Source organism: Marmota monax, unplaced genomic scaffold, assembly GCF_021218885.2.
Source record: "Marmota monax isolate L192 unplaced genomic scaffold, Marmota_monax_Labrador192_F-V1.1 WCK01_AAM20220418_F8-fsc00155, whole genome shotgun sequence".
NCBI classification, from domain to species: Eukaryota; Metazoa; Chordata; class Mammalia; order Rodentia; family Sciuridae; genus Marmota; species Marmota monax.
The window spans coordinates 3755654-3769023 of record NW_026694554.1 but is presented as its reverse complement, the minus strand read 5'-3'; the positions used below and the strand labels follow the sequence as shown (position 1 = coordinate 3769023).

Sequence of the window (13370 nt, the reverse complement as noted above, 5' to 3'; positions counted from 1 at the left end):
AAAAAATAATAATAATAAAAAATAATAAAATTTAAAAAAAAAAACTAATGTAATATTTTGCCATGTGGTCATCAGAAACACAGCTCCAGTTCCCTGCTACAAAAATTGAAAAACAATAGAATATAAACTCCTATATAATTTCTTAAATATACTCTTAATAAGAAACACACTCAGAAGTTAGAATTAAAACATTTTATTTTGCCATAAGAAGCTCTATGAACTAATATCAGGTGATGGTTAATGAAAAGTAGAACTTAAAGTCATGATAGGGAGGATTGTACAAGTATGAACATTACAGTATTAGGGGAAATGAACATGGTTCATATGACTGACAAAGGTGAAGAAGCCAGTGCTGCTGAATTAGCACTTAATTACTTAGAATATGCATGCCTTGACGATACAAAATACCTTGATCAATGTTTACCGATTGTTTTATCTTCTTAGTACAGTGGAAAAAATGTGGCATTATTCCCTCATAGTGGTTGTACATAGGGGATCATTACCACCCAGATGATAATAATCAATTAAAATGTTTAATCCTGCAAGACTGTTATAGCATTTTAAAATCTCTGCTTAGTCTGAGCATTTGAGTAACAAATTTCTACTTTGAATAGTTACTGTCCAGGATATTTACAGGTAATTTCACATTAGAACAAATTTGAAGCCCGCCTGAAAGAATAAAGGAAGTTCAATAGCCGTAAAGCTAAGTATAAAATAGAAAAACCCCATAGTAAGTTTTAAACAGCAGCTTGCTACAAATTTCCAATACAGTAAAGACTGGGAGTGAAGAGTTTTTGTCCAAAAGGAGTATTCTACATGAACTCTTGAACTTTGAAGAAGGAAACTTCTAGAAAAACTGAAGATCCTGAGACACATGCAAGTAAGAGTTTTCTGGCAAAATCGAAATTTAATTTTCCAGTTTTCCACCTCCCAAAAAACTCCAGAAGATACCTTTAAATATGCACAGATTTTTAAATTTTCATATTCAGAATTAGCATAGCAGCAGCAGCAAATAATTATACCAATATTACTCAGAACTGATAGTTTTCAATTATAGAATTAATTCCTGGTTTGTCATAATAGGCTTGTAGAAATGACCAAGTTTTATTATGACAAACTAATTTATCTACAGTTGAGTCCAAAAGACTTGGAAGCTCTGCTGGCATCAGTATCATTTACAATGGCATAAGTAATTAAGACTAACTGCTGAAATAACATTAATGAAACTCAAATTTCCACTGAGAACACTTTATAATCAGAGCATAATGTTATATCTACACAGAAAAGAAACAGATATGGTGATTTCAGAGATCAGAGTCTTAAGTTATAAGATGATTTCAAATTTTCTAGGTTTAGTTGATAAAATGGTTTGAAGGCCTAGACTCACAAAACAGAAAACAGATAAATGCACATCACTCCACCACTTGGTAAACAAAGGATAATTCTTCTTTTTCCTTGTATTATTGCAAATACTGATGCCAAATACCCTCAGCTACCAACTTAAGATACACTGAATGATGTATATATGAGAAGTTATGATTAAAGCTTTAAGTTCAAAGTTAAGAAATAGACTATTTTTTAAAAATACATGGTAAGGAGAAAGAAAATATCTATGTTGAACTAAGAAATACTTAAGCAAGTTTATGAATGACTAATAACTATGCACAACAATCTTTATCAGTATCTATTATTTTTTTCCTTTGCAAAAAAAAAAAAACATTTACAGTTCAACAAGTTAATTGATATAAATGCTAGGCTATATATTTGTGCCAACCCACTTCCTTTTATTACTAGCACTTAAGTTTTAACTTTACTTTCTAACTGTTTAAATTATGTCATTTTAAAAGGAAGAAAGCTGGTATTTATTGTTGTCAAGATTAATGGGAATTGACAAGCCTATACCATTCCACGTGTAGTTTCTGATTGCTATATTGTGGTAATTTGCAGATGGAATGGCACTTACTTTAGAAGGGGTAAAAGTAAGATCTTGCTGAAAGGAACATACTAGATCACAGCTTCAACTATTTCAAATGAAAACTTCCTATAGAGGATCTAAGAAATATGAATATTTAAAAATATATGCCAATAGCCTCCGCCCAAAATACATGAGTCTCATCTATGAAATCTATCATTTACAAAGATTTATACATAATTAGATTATGTATAAAAATTAACTTGGTGGCTTTCAGATTCAAAATTTCTAACATTTTATGGGAATATTAACCATATCGAACAAAAAGGAAATCTCCACTTGATTCCATTCTCTTATGTAAGAGCAGAGAATTAAAAAAAGTGTGACAGAACTTTTGTGTCTCCTGCCTGCATTATGAAGATTTGTTTCTCCACTAGTTTTCTGCCTACACAGATCACATTGCAAAGGTAGAGAGTATGGCCTAGCCACCAAAATCTTTCACTGACAATGGCAATAGAGGCAAGTATTAATTCTAATTAACTAAAAATAAAAACTAAGTCATTCTTCATACAAGACTCATCTGCATGGCTATTTTCATGAGGGGAGGCAGGAGGTTGCTATCCATTTGGACTAGCAGAATACACAATCAAGTGGAGACTTGTTATGAAATATTCTAGAACAGTTTCAGAAGTTTTTTATGTCATATACAAGACAACACACATTTATAGTCTCAATGTAAGAAAACTGAGAATTCAGCAGTAAAGTGCTAACATGGAAGGGGAAGGTTGTATGATGTACTAGGGTATGCTAGTAACTCCAGTTATTTTCAAAAAACATTCAGACTGCTTCAAATTCTAGCCAGAAAACTATCCCTCCATGCTTTTTCATTCTTGCCTCTTTTAAATGAGCTGAAAGCTAACTATATAAACATACTGAGAGGGGAACTTCTCAACTTCTACTGAAACTTTAAGAAAAATTTGCTTCTAAAAACCATCAACGATAATCCAATTAGTCTACTTTCAGATGATATGGCAGATCAAATTAACTTATTTTCACCTTAATTGGTTTTACAGGTCTTCTGAAATCCCTGCCCCTTAACCCAAACCGAAACTTCCTGATATTTCAAAGGAGTTCAGTAAGATTCTGGTATTATAAACTCAAACTCGGTACTGCCATCTGTTACATTCTGTTTAAAAATTGAATCATTTTCCTGCTGAATAAAGATATCTTCCCAGGTCATTGGCTTGTTCTGAGTAGATGTGGTCCCTACTGGAGGTTCCTTTCCAGCATCAACCTTATACCCAATACCATCATCCTTCATTACAGGCACAGTGCTTGACCTATCAGAAAGGTATGCATATTGTCTGATCTGTAAAGATTTGCATGGATGTAAACGGTAAAGTTTCGAGTCCCCAGAAGGATCTTGACTATGAACCGACTTTATATGTGAAGACATAAACTGATAGTTGATGAAAGATTTGCCACATGCCAAACATTGATACCTTCGCTCCCCTGTGTGATGAATTTCATGCTTTGTACGATATTCTGCAAGAGGAAATACCTTCTCGCAGTAACGGCATGGATACTTCTTCTCCCAAGAATGAATGTTAAAATGTCTCCGCAAGCTTGTCAGACAGACATATGACCTTTTGCATACAATGCAGATATAATAGACCCTTCCATCTACTATTAACTCATAGTGATCATCATGTTTTACTTTCATGCGTTTGCTTGCTGACTCATTGCCAGACGTTTTTGGTATTTCATTCTCAAGTCTGGCTTCCCCTTCATCAGGGTCATCTTTGACAGGGATCACTATGTCATAAGTATCTTCACCGATATTCGCATAAACCTTGCAACCAGTCGACAAGCCTTCAATTTCAGTAGCTGTGTCTAAAGTAATGATCTTCTGACCCTCCATTAGGTGTTTTGATCCTAAACCTGGATCATTAGTGTTTCTAGTAATTATATCTGAAATTTTTAAAGAATTGGAAAGTGGCTCTTGCAGAAGTGTAGGAATCTGCATCTTCTGTATCAATGATCCATCAAAAGTGGTATTTTGGGACGTATCAGCCTGTGGGACCAAAGATGTATTACTGACTGCCGAGTCTGGACTGGAGCTAATAGTGTCATCATCATCATCTATAATTTCCTCCTCCTCCTCTTCACTGGCTTTATTTCCTGTAAAAACAGCACTATTTGGTGTCTGCTGATTCTGCATAAGTAAATTGATTGAAGAAGACATATGATTTGGAAGTGAAGAACTGACATTTGGTGGTGTAGTAAGTGGTGCCTGATTTAACAAAATAATATTGGGAGTCAGATGTGTTGGAGCTGAAGATACCAGCAATTTTTCACTTCCTTGTGTCTGGCTCAGAGTTGCCTGATTCACAGGAATAGGAAGTTTCTGAGTAGGTGTGATATTTGTTAAAGGGGGAGAGTTATTGCTAGCACAAGGTGCAACATCTGAAATAGAAACAGGGCCTGTGTTAGGCTGAACCTGTGTCACTGCATTGTTATTTGGCAAAGTCTCCTTTGCAGGCAAAATCTCAGAGCAGAAAATGACATCATCATCATCATCATCATCATCAGAATCAGTAACAATGATCTTTTTCGTTTCATAATCTTCAGCAGATAATGAAAATGACTCTGTTATGATAGGCATTATAGTCGCCCCATTATCTTGGGTTTCATCTTTTGATTTTTGTATTACAAGGTTTTTGTCACTAGAATCAGGAGGCAAGGTTTCAGCACTACCATCCTGAGGTGTACCTGAGATGCTTTTAACCTGTGATAATGGGACACCAAGCTCTGCTATAAATTTCACTCCTAATAACTGCCCTGATTTAATTAACTCATCAAGTAAATCTGCTCTAACACGGACAATTTTAGAACTATAGATATAATTGAGAATTTCTGCAAAGATCTCTGCTCTTATAAAGCTCAGTTCAACAACTTGCCCAGCAACTGAGAAGAGCTGATGGAAGTATGTACTAGAAGCTGAAAGAATATTCCTGTGGGCCCGGAATTTTCGGTCTTCCACAATAACAGTAACATCACAAAAGAGTCCATGGCCTCGTTGCTCATTCAAGGAGTTCAGCAGACTGCCAGAGTACTGAATGTCTGTAGCAGAAATCAATTTTCTACTCTCCATGCCTATAAGAGAAAGGGAGGAGGAGGGGACAAGGAAGGATTAGGGAGAAAAAAAAACAAAAGTACTTCATCATTCAGTATTTAAGCCATGGAATCGTTAAATAGTTTATCAAGTTTTAACAGAAGTTTGGCATAACTTTTTGGCTTTTTCTTAAACTGTTCATACAGACCGGCATTTGGACTATGTATCAAATCTCATGAATTCTTCCTGAAAAGAGTCAAGCAAGTTTTAAATTGCTAGACAGATTTGAACAGTAATCTCCATAGTCACCTTCCTTTGAATCTAATACATGCATCTCCACTAGGAGTTTTTTAAAGATTAGAATTCATTTACTTAGTCCCAATTTGGGGTTTCCTCAAGAAGAGCTAAGAGGGTTATTTTTTTGCTTTTGTTTGTTTGTTAAGAGTACCGGGGATTTAAGCCAGAGGCTGTCTACCACTGGGCAACAGATATCCCCAGCCCCCACCTCACCTTTTTTTTAATGTTTATTTTTTAGTTGTAGTTGGACATAATATCTTTATTTATTTTTATGTGGTGCTGAGGATCGAACCCAGGGCCTTGCATGTGCTAGGCAAGCACTCTCACCACAACCCCAGCCCCCCACCTCACCATTTTAATTAAATTTTGAGATGGTGTCGCTAAGTCATGAAGTTCACCTAGAACATGTAATCCTGCCTCAGCCTTGCAAGTGCTGGGGTTCCAGGTGTGAGCCACCATACCAGGCAAGGGTTAATTTGGCTGTCTTAAAATTGTTTTAAGGAAGGGCTGGGTTTTGGCTTAGCGGTGGAGCGTTTGTTCGCGCCTAGCACATGCGAGGCCCTGGTTTCGATCCTTAGCACCACATAAAAATAAATAAAATAAAAGGTATTTTATTTTATTTACAACTAAAAAATAAATATTTAAAAAATTGTTTTCAGGAAAATCCTCACCATAAATGCATAATAGTTATTTCATCTGTAATGAATGATTTAAATGTCAGTATTCAATACTGAGTCTGAAATACATACTCTTCCTAAATTTTCTTTTTAATTTTTATTATTAGTTGTTCAAAACATTACATAGTTCTTGACATATCATATTTCATATATCTGATTCAAGTGGGTTATGAACTCCCATTTTTACCCCGTATACAGACTGCAGAATCACATCGGTTACACATCTAAATTTTAACTATTTTTAGGATTATATTAAAAAGCTACTCTCCACAGCCAAGGACACTACAAAGGCTGACAATTATTATCTCACAACTCAATTACTTTTTTGTTCTTATTTAAATTGGGGTGCCACATCTTGATGAACTAGTAAATACTTTTTTGTCCCTTTCTCTTTTTTCATCCCCTTGCCCATCCACCTCACCTCTACTTTACAATCTCCAGAAGTGGAATGTTAAAAACAGATTGTCTCCACAGGGGTGGAACATGCCCATAATCCAGAGGCTCAGAAGGCTGAGACAGGAGGATTGTGAGTTCAAAGCTAGCCTTAGCAAAAGCCAAGCGCTTAGCAACTCAGTGAGACCCTGTCTCTAAGTAAAATACAAAAATAGGTTTAGGATGTGACTCAGTGGTCAAGTCCCCCTGAGTTCAATCCCCGGTACCAAAAAAGAAAAAGAAAAAAACAAAAAAACAGAGTGCTGAGTGAAGTCCATTAACAAATGCTATCATGAAAAAAAAAAAAAAAAAAGATAATGTAAAAGGAAAGCATACCATTTCGTAATGCTTATTTGTATGAAAAACTGAAACATTTCACTTTGTTGGTTAAGAAGTGAGTGCACACGCCTGTAATCCCAGCTACTCAGGAGGCTGAGGCAGGAGGATTGCAAGTTTAAGGCCAGCCTGGGAAACTTAGCAAGACCCAGTCTCAAAATAAAAGGAAACATGCTGGGGGTGCAGCTCAATGGTAGAGTGCTTGCCTAGCATGCACAAGGCCCTGTACTTGCAAAAACAAATAAACAAATAAATAAACATATTATGTTCACTGGCCAGGCACAGTGGTGCACACCTGTAATCCCAGTAACTCAGGATGTTGAGACAGGAGGATGGCAAATTCAAGGCCAGCCTTAGTAATTTAATGAGACCCTCAGCAACTCTGCAACACCCTGTCAAAATAATAAATAAGTAAATAAATAAATAAAGGGCTGGGAATGTGGCTCAGTGGTAGATCGCCCCTGGTTCCAATCCCCAGTACTCTGGGAAAAAAAATCCTGCACTGGTATGAAAACTTTTTTCTTGCCAAATGAGTTAGCAAAAATGAAAACATTGGGGGCTGGGGATGTGGCTCAGTGGTAAAGGGCTTGCCTAGCAAGTGTGAGGCACTGAGTTCAATCCTCAGCACCACCAAAAAAAAAAAAAAAAAAAGAAAAAGAAAAGAAAACATTAACTTATTGGAACAGAGGAGACATTACTTTAGAGTGTGGGGCATGCCATTAAATCATACTGCTATGTACCACCTCCAAAGCACCTTTTTTCTTTTTTTTTGCACTTAACAAAAGACATCTCCAGTAACAATGATGCCAAAGTTGTAAAAAATAAAAAAATTCCGTGTGTGTACGTGTGTGTATGTGGATATCAGCCATTATTGATAAATACCTTTAGTAAAGATATATTTTTATTGTTAATATTCTTTCCCTTTGAAGTTACCCAGAGTATCACTATCACAGTTAACACACTTGAAAGGCAGAACATCTCAAATTCATTTTTCAAAATTATAGCTTAAGCACAAAAAAAACCAAACAAACAAAAAGCCTAAAAATCAAGGATATAAAACATCATCTGTTAGGTGTTGCCTGGTTAACAGTACCAAGGAATTCTAGGTTACCAAAGGCATTCATCAGAAAGGGTGACCTTTGGAGTGCCAACAACCAGGGCTTCCGAAATATGGGGATTTCGTCAGAAGTCACTTTTAAGTGGAGAGATGGGTTGTCAGACTACACTCCCACGGTTTTTGTCGTTTGCAAATAATTTTCCCCATGTGGGAATGCGTCAGATGTACGTGTCTAGGTGACACTGGGACTTGGTTTCATTTCCTGCCCGTCAGGGTGGGCCCAGGTCAACACAAGTTGGTCTGCACCCTTCCTCCCCCAAGATTGGCAACCTGACTGTGGAAAAGCCATTTCACATCATTGTGTGACAAATCCTTGATCGAGGGCAGGTTCAGTGGGGCTAGTTAAAGCCGAAAAGAGAGAAAAGCCATCCGCGAGGGAGTGAAACAAACCGACACGCGGCTCCCTGCAGCAGCTGAACCCCCATCTCCTTTCCTCCGCCTCCCTCTTCTCCATTTGCACCCTACCAGCTGCAACTGAGGGTTTCTAACCCCATTTCACGTGGAAACCCAGCTCCTTGCAAATACAGATAGATGGAGGTACAAACAGTGGAGTGGGGGCGGGAGGAGTAAAGGGTGCCGGGGAAAGTAGAAGGTGGCGAACAGTAGGGTGCGGTGTTGGGGTGGGGGGGGGCGAGGCTAAGCAGGCGGCATTGTTATGCCCCAGGAAGGGGACGGAAGGGGAGGATGGGCCAGGCAGGAAAGCTCCAAATCAAACCAGGGACTAGGCGGAGAAAAAGAGGCCCAGAAAGGAAGGCAGCGGGGAGAGGTAAAGCCAAGTGGGTTTCTATGGTGGGGTCCCCACGCCCCGGGGCCTACCCAGGGCACCGGCAACCCTTCAGCCCCTGACGGCGAAAGGGACCACGCCGCGGCCCTCCGGATTCTTCCCCTCCTTCGCTCCCCGACCCACACAAAGAAAGAGCCGGAGGAGCAAAGCCTAAGACTCCGCCGCTTCCTGGTTCAAGTGAGGCGAAAGCAAACGCAGGCGCGGCCCAGGGACCGAGGAGGCAGACGCGCTCCTTCGCCCCCTCCCGGATTGGGGCCGGGTCCTCACCTGCTTCCTGGCGCCGCCGCTGCTCCTCGGCCGCGGAAGGGTGGGAGTCCTCCAACAAGAAGAAGCCGGACTCCCGGGCGATTCTGCTGCTTCTTTAAACGTCGCTCCAGTCTTGGTCGACGTCGACGCGGCTACCGCCTCCTGCCGCCACGGCTGCTACAGCTGCCCCACGCCACCGACAGAGGGCACAGCGCGGGGGCGAAGCTCTGAAGTCAAGAGGCGCCCTCCTCTTCCGAGAGCAGTCCGAGGGTTTCCGGAAGGCCCCGAGCTATACGCGACTCCGCTTCGGCACCCTACTCAGCCTTCGGCTCTTTCCGCAAAGGGGCGGAGGAAGACTGCGAAGTTCTTGAAGCTCTTTCCGGAGGGCAAAAGGGTGGGAAAAGGAAAGGGAAAGATCAGGTAACGCTGCCACTAGCAGTGGGGAGCGGAAAGGGTGCTACTCGCTTTCGTCGAAATTCAGTATAAGGTCGTAGGGCATAAAAACCATTAGAGACTATATGGGTTTCCTTTCTTTTGCAAGTTTGAATTCTACTCTGTACTAGCCTGATAGACCATCTTGATGAACCACCATGAAATATAATCTGAATAAATAAAATTCATCAACTCATGATAATACAAGTTTTAGGATAACAGTAAATTACAGTTACTATTTTTAAGGAAGGAATCTAGCGTTTGGACAGGTACTGTCTTAATCTAATGCTAAATTCTTCATTTCGACTAACATTTATTGACCACCTGTTTGATCTGTAGCATGTGCAAGGCTCTGTGGAATACAAAAAAAAAAAAAAAAAAAAGGAAAGCCACGGGTCTCTACCTTTTCAGAGCGCTCAGTAGATAGGCACACAAGCATTGAAAAATTTGTACAAGGTATAGAAGCACAGAGAAGGGAATAACCAACTGAATATTGCCATTTGAGCTGTATCTTGAAAGGTGAATAATATTAACATTTGCATTGTCGATTTATTATTATTTCCGTAGCATTTCATCCTTTAGGGACTGACACAGACTTAAGCAGTCAGTAATTAACAGTCAGTAATTATTTAATGAATAAATTAAGTTGTGAATTACATAATTTTAAAAAATGCTCTGGTAATACCCTCCTAAGTACCATTATGAAACAAACAACAGGATGGGTGTTTGGAAAGCAAAATATTTCCCTTCAGGCTGATTATTGATCATATTCAACTAGGGAAACAAGTAGTAACTTTTCTGTGGCAATTAAGGCCATTCACTACCTTCATTTTGTTTCTTAAAGATCTGTATGGGATAGGGCTGGGGATGTACCTCAGTGGTAACGTTCTTCCCTTGTTGAGAGCCACAGCGAAGGGGCCCCAGCAAACTTCCAGCTGATTGGCTCCTCTGCAGTGAAGCTCATTGGGCTGTTTCCCGGCCCTTTCAGACCACAGAGCTGCTCATTGGGGGACTCTTTTGGCTCCGCCCACACAACCCAACCAATCGGGCTCAAGAGTGGTTGAGAGGTTGGCCTGGAGAGCCATTGGGCTCTGAGGGAATTCCTGAAGAGCTGGTGTGGTATGGCGTGTATTCTTAAAATAAAGTTCGTGGCTCCTGAATTGTGCCCAGCCAGACTGCGGCATTCCCTAACATGTGTGAAGCCCTGAGTTCAATCTCCAGTGCTGCAAATGAAATAAAAACATGTGTAGGATGATAATGATCAATCTAGTTCCCAAAAGCTTGAATGTGTGCCTGTTTACCTCTTAGTTGGAATTCCTGTGCTTCTTTCTACAAAAATCCTGTTGAAAATGTACATTGGGATATTCCAGTGTGAAAACAGAATTAACTATATCTAATCTTCTTCAATAGGAAAATTTATCCCTAATGTATTCCATATTCTCTTCAATAAAGCAAAGCCACTAATAAAACATCAAAGTGGTGCAACAGCTTTATTTTCACTTAAAATATAAAATTTCCTAAATTCTTCTCCAAGACTCTCTATTGTGGAAATTATTGCATTATTTATTTTTTAATTAGTTTGATTTGTATGATTAAATTGAAGATTTAGTCAAGCAGCCTGGCTTTACTCACTAATCAGGAATAACAAAAATAATACTAACCCCAGATGTTTTATTTTTAATCTTTTCTTTTTTTTGGTTATTTTTAGTTATACATGAAATAGAATCAATTTTGATAAAATTATACATGCATGGAATATATCTTATCCTAATTAGGGTTCCAGTCTTGTGAATATATACGATGGTGGGATTCACTGTGGTGTATTCATATTATGTACATAGGAAAGTTGTGTCAGATTCTTTCCACTGTCTTTTCTATTTGCATTATTGATTTTTGCTTCAGGACTTAAAATTATGAAATTTTTATTGTTTAATATAAACACACTTCACAGAAAATAGGAGTGTGCTGTTGTAAAATAAACTAAGATTAATATTTTCCTAGCAATTGAACACTTGGAAAAACTAGTTAGCAGATTGATGACCATTTTTCTGAGTTACACTCCCCAAAAATGTAGTAGCAAAAAAAAAGAAAAAAAAACCCTTAGGAAATAGGACAAAGTATATCTTGAAAATTTAAAATCTATTTATCTTTCATTAGCTTCATTGAAACTAAAATGCAATATATCTTTGAAATACAGATTATAATGGCAGTAGAGGCTACTTTTCATGTTTGTTGATTACCTTTCAGTAAACTGAAAGGCACAATATAATTTCTTTTGCACCAGATTAACAACACCAAGGCTACCACAGAATAAACTTGTCTCTTTCTTTGAAGGGCTTCCAAAGTGTTGAGACCCAACTGAGGCACGGTGAAAATCTGTTCATTCTATGATAAATGGATGAAACTGGAGAATATCATGTTAAGTGAAATAAGCCAATTCCAAAGAACCAAAGACCCAATGTTTTCTCTGATATGCAGATGCTAATTCACAGTAAGGGGAATAGGGGATAGGGAAGAGTAGAGGTACTTTGGATTAGACAGAGGGAAGGAGGTATGGGAATAGGAATGATAATAGAATGAATTAGGACATTATTACCCTATGTGCATATATGATTACACAACTGGTGTAACTCTACATCATGTACAACCATAAGAATGACAAGTTATACTCCATTTATGTATGATGTATCAAAATGCATTCTATTGTCATGTATAACTAATTAGAACAAATAAAAAAATTAAGGTATTGGTGGTGTGACTCTCAAAAAAAAAGTGTTCATTCTAAAGCACAAGAAATCTCTTCCCTTCTTCCCAGGCCCTCACACTGCTACCCAGAAAAAAAACTGAACTAAAGTTGAAAAGCTACCTATAATCAAAGAAAATTAGGAAAGGAATTTTGTTTGTAGGAAAGCAAAGCAGTTCAAGAAACTTTACTGGCCTTAATAATTGTCTTTAGGGGGCTGGGGATGTGGCTCAAGCGGTAGTGCGCTTGCCTGGCATGCGTGCTGCCCAGGTTCGATCCTCAGCACCACATACAAAGAAAGATGTTGTGTCCGCCGAAAACTAAAAAATAAATATTAAAAAAAAAATAAATAAATAATTGCCTTTAGGGCAAGATTATTGGGAAATTTCATTAGTTTTCTGTTTCTGTATTATTTCACCTTTTACTTTCCTTATATCTGAGAGCTTAACCCCACTTCAGCCAACCCAGGATATATTTTTTTAAATATTTATTTTTTAGGGCTGGGGCTATAGCTCAGTGGTGGAGCATTTGCCTCACACATGTGAGGCACTGGGTTTGATCCTAAGCACCACATGAAAATAAATAAATAAAGATATTGTGTTCATCTACAACTAAGCAATATTTTTTAAAAAATATTTATTTTTAGTTGTACTTGGACACAATACCTTTATTTTATTTATTTATTTTTATGTGGTGCTGAGGATCAAACCCAGGGCCTCGCATATGCTAGGAAAGGGTTCTACTGCTGATCCACAACCCCAGCCCAAACCCAGGAGATTTTAAAGAGAAGAAACTGTATCAAATGGATATGAAGGTATAAATTATTTTACATTCTAGAAAGGTTTTCAATTGGTTGATTATGGACAATTTAGGTTTTATAACCACATTATCAGTGTTTATTTGCCTTGTCCTTGATTGTGAATTCCATGAGTGCAGTAACTGTCCTATCCTATCCTGTGCTGAAATGCCAAGAATCTTGTGGATGATTAATATATATTCATTGATAGCAATAAAAAATCGAAAAAGTGATGTTCATTCCATCCCAGAGCCCTTCCTCTGAGTTATATTTAGAATCACAGATTTAGTAAGGTCATTACACAAGAAGATCTTCAGTGTGATTCTTCATCTGTAAAATACAGATAATAATACCTCCCCATAAAATTGTTTTGAGGGCTTGGGGCTTTTTTCCTGTTTTGTTTTGTTTGCAGTGCTGGGGATCAAATCTAGGGTCTCACCCACGCTAGGCAAGGATGCCTAGCTGCATCCCCAGCCCTGTTTT

At 38.3% G+C, this 13370-nt stretch overlaps 1 protein-coding gene across 1 annotated transcript; it reads right to left on the bottom strand.

Annotated features, from left to right (window-relative positions):
• Positions 1–177: 177 nt before the first annotated feature.
• Zbtb33 (zinc finger and BTB domain containing 33) lies at positions 178–9076 on the bottom strand. Its single transcript, XM_046420941.2, has 2 exons — positions 8938–9076; positions 178–5068 (listed from the first exon to the last, which is right to left on the bottom strand). Exon 2 carries the CDS (start codon positions 5064–5066, stop codon positions 3045–3047), a length of 2022 nt encoding a protein of 673 aa, XP_046276897.1. The 5' UTR covers positions 5067–5068; positions 8938–9076; the 3' UTR covers positions 178–3044.
• Positions 9077–13370: the final 4294 nt, after the last annotated feature.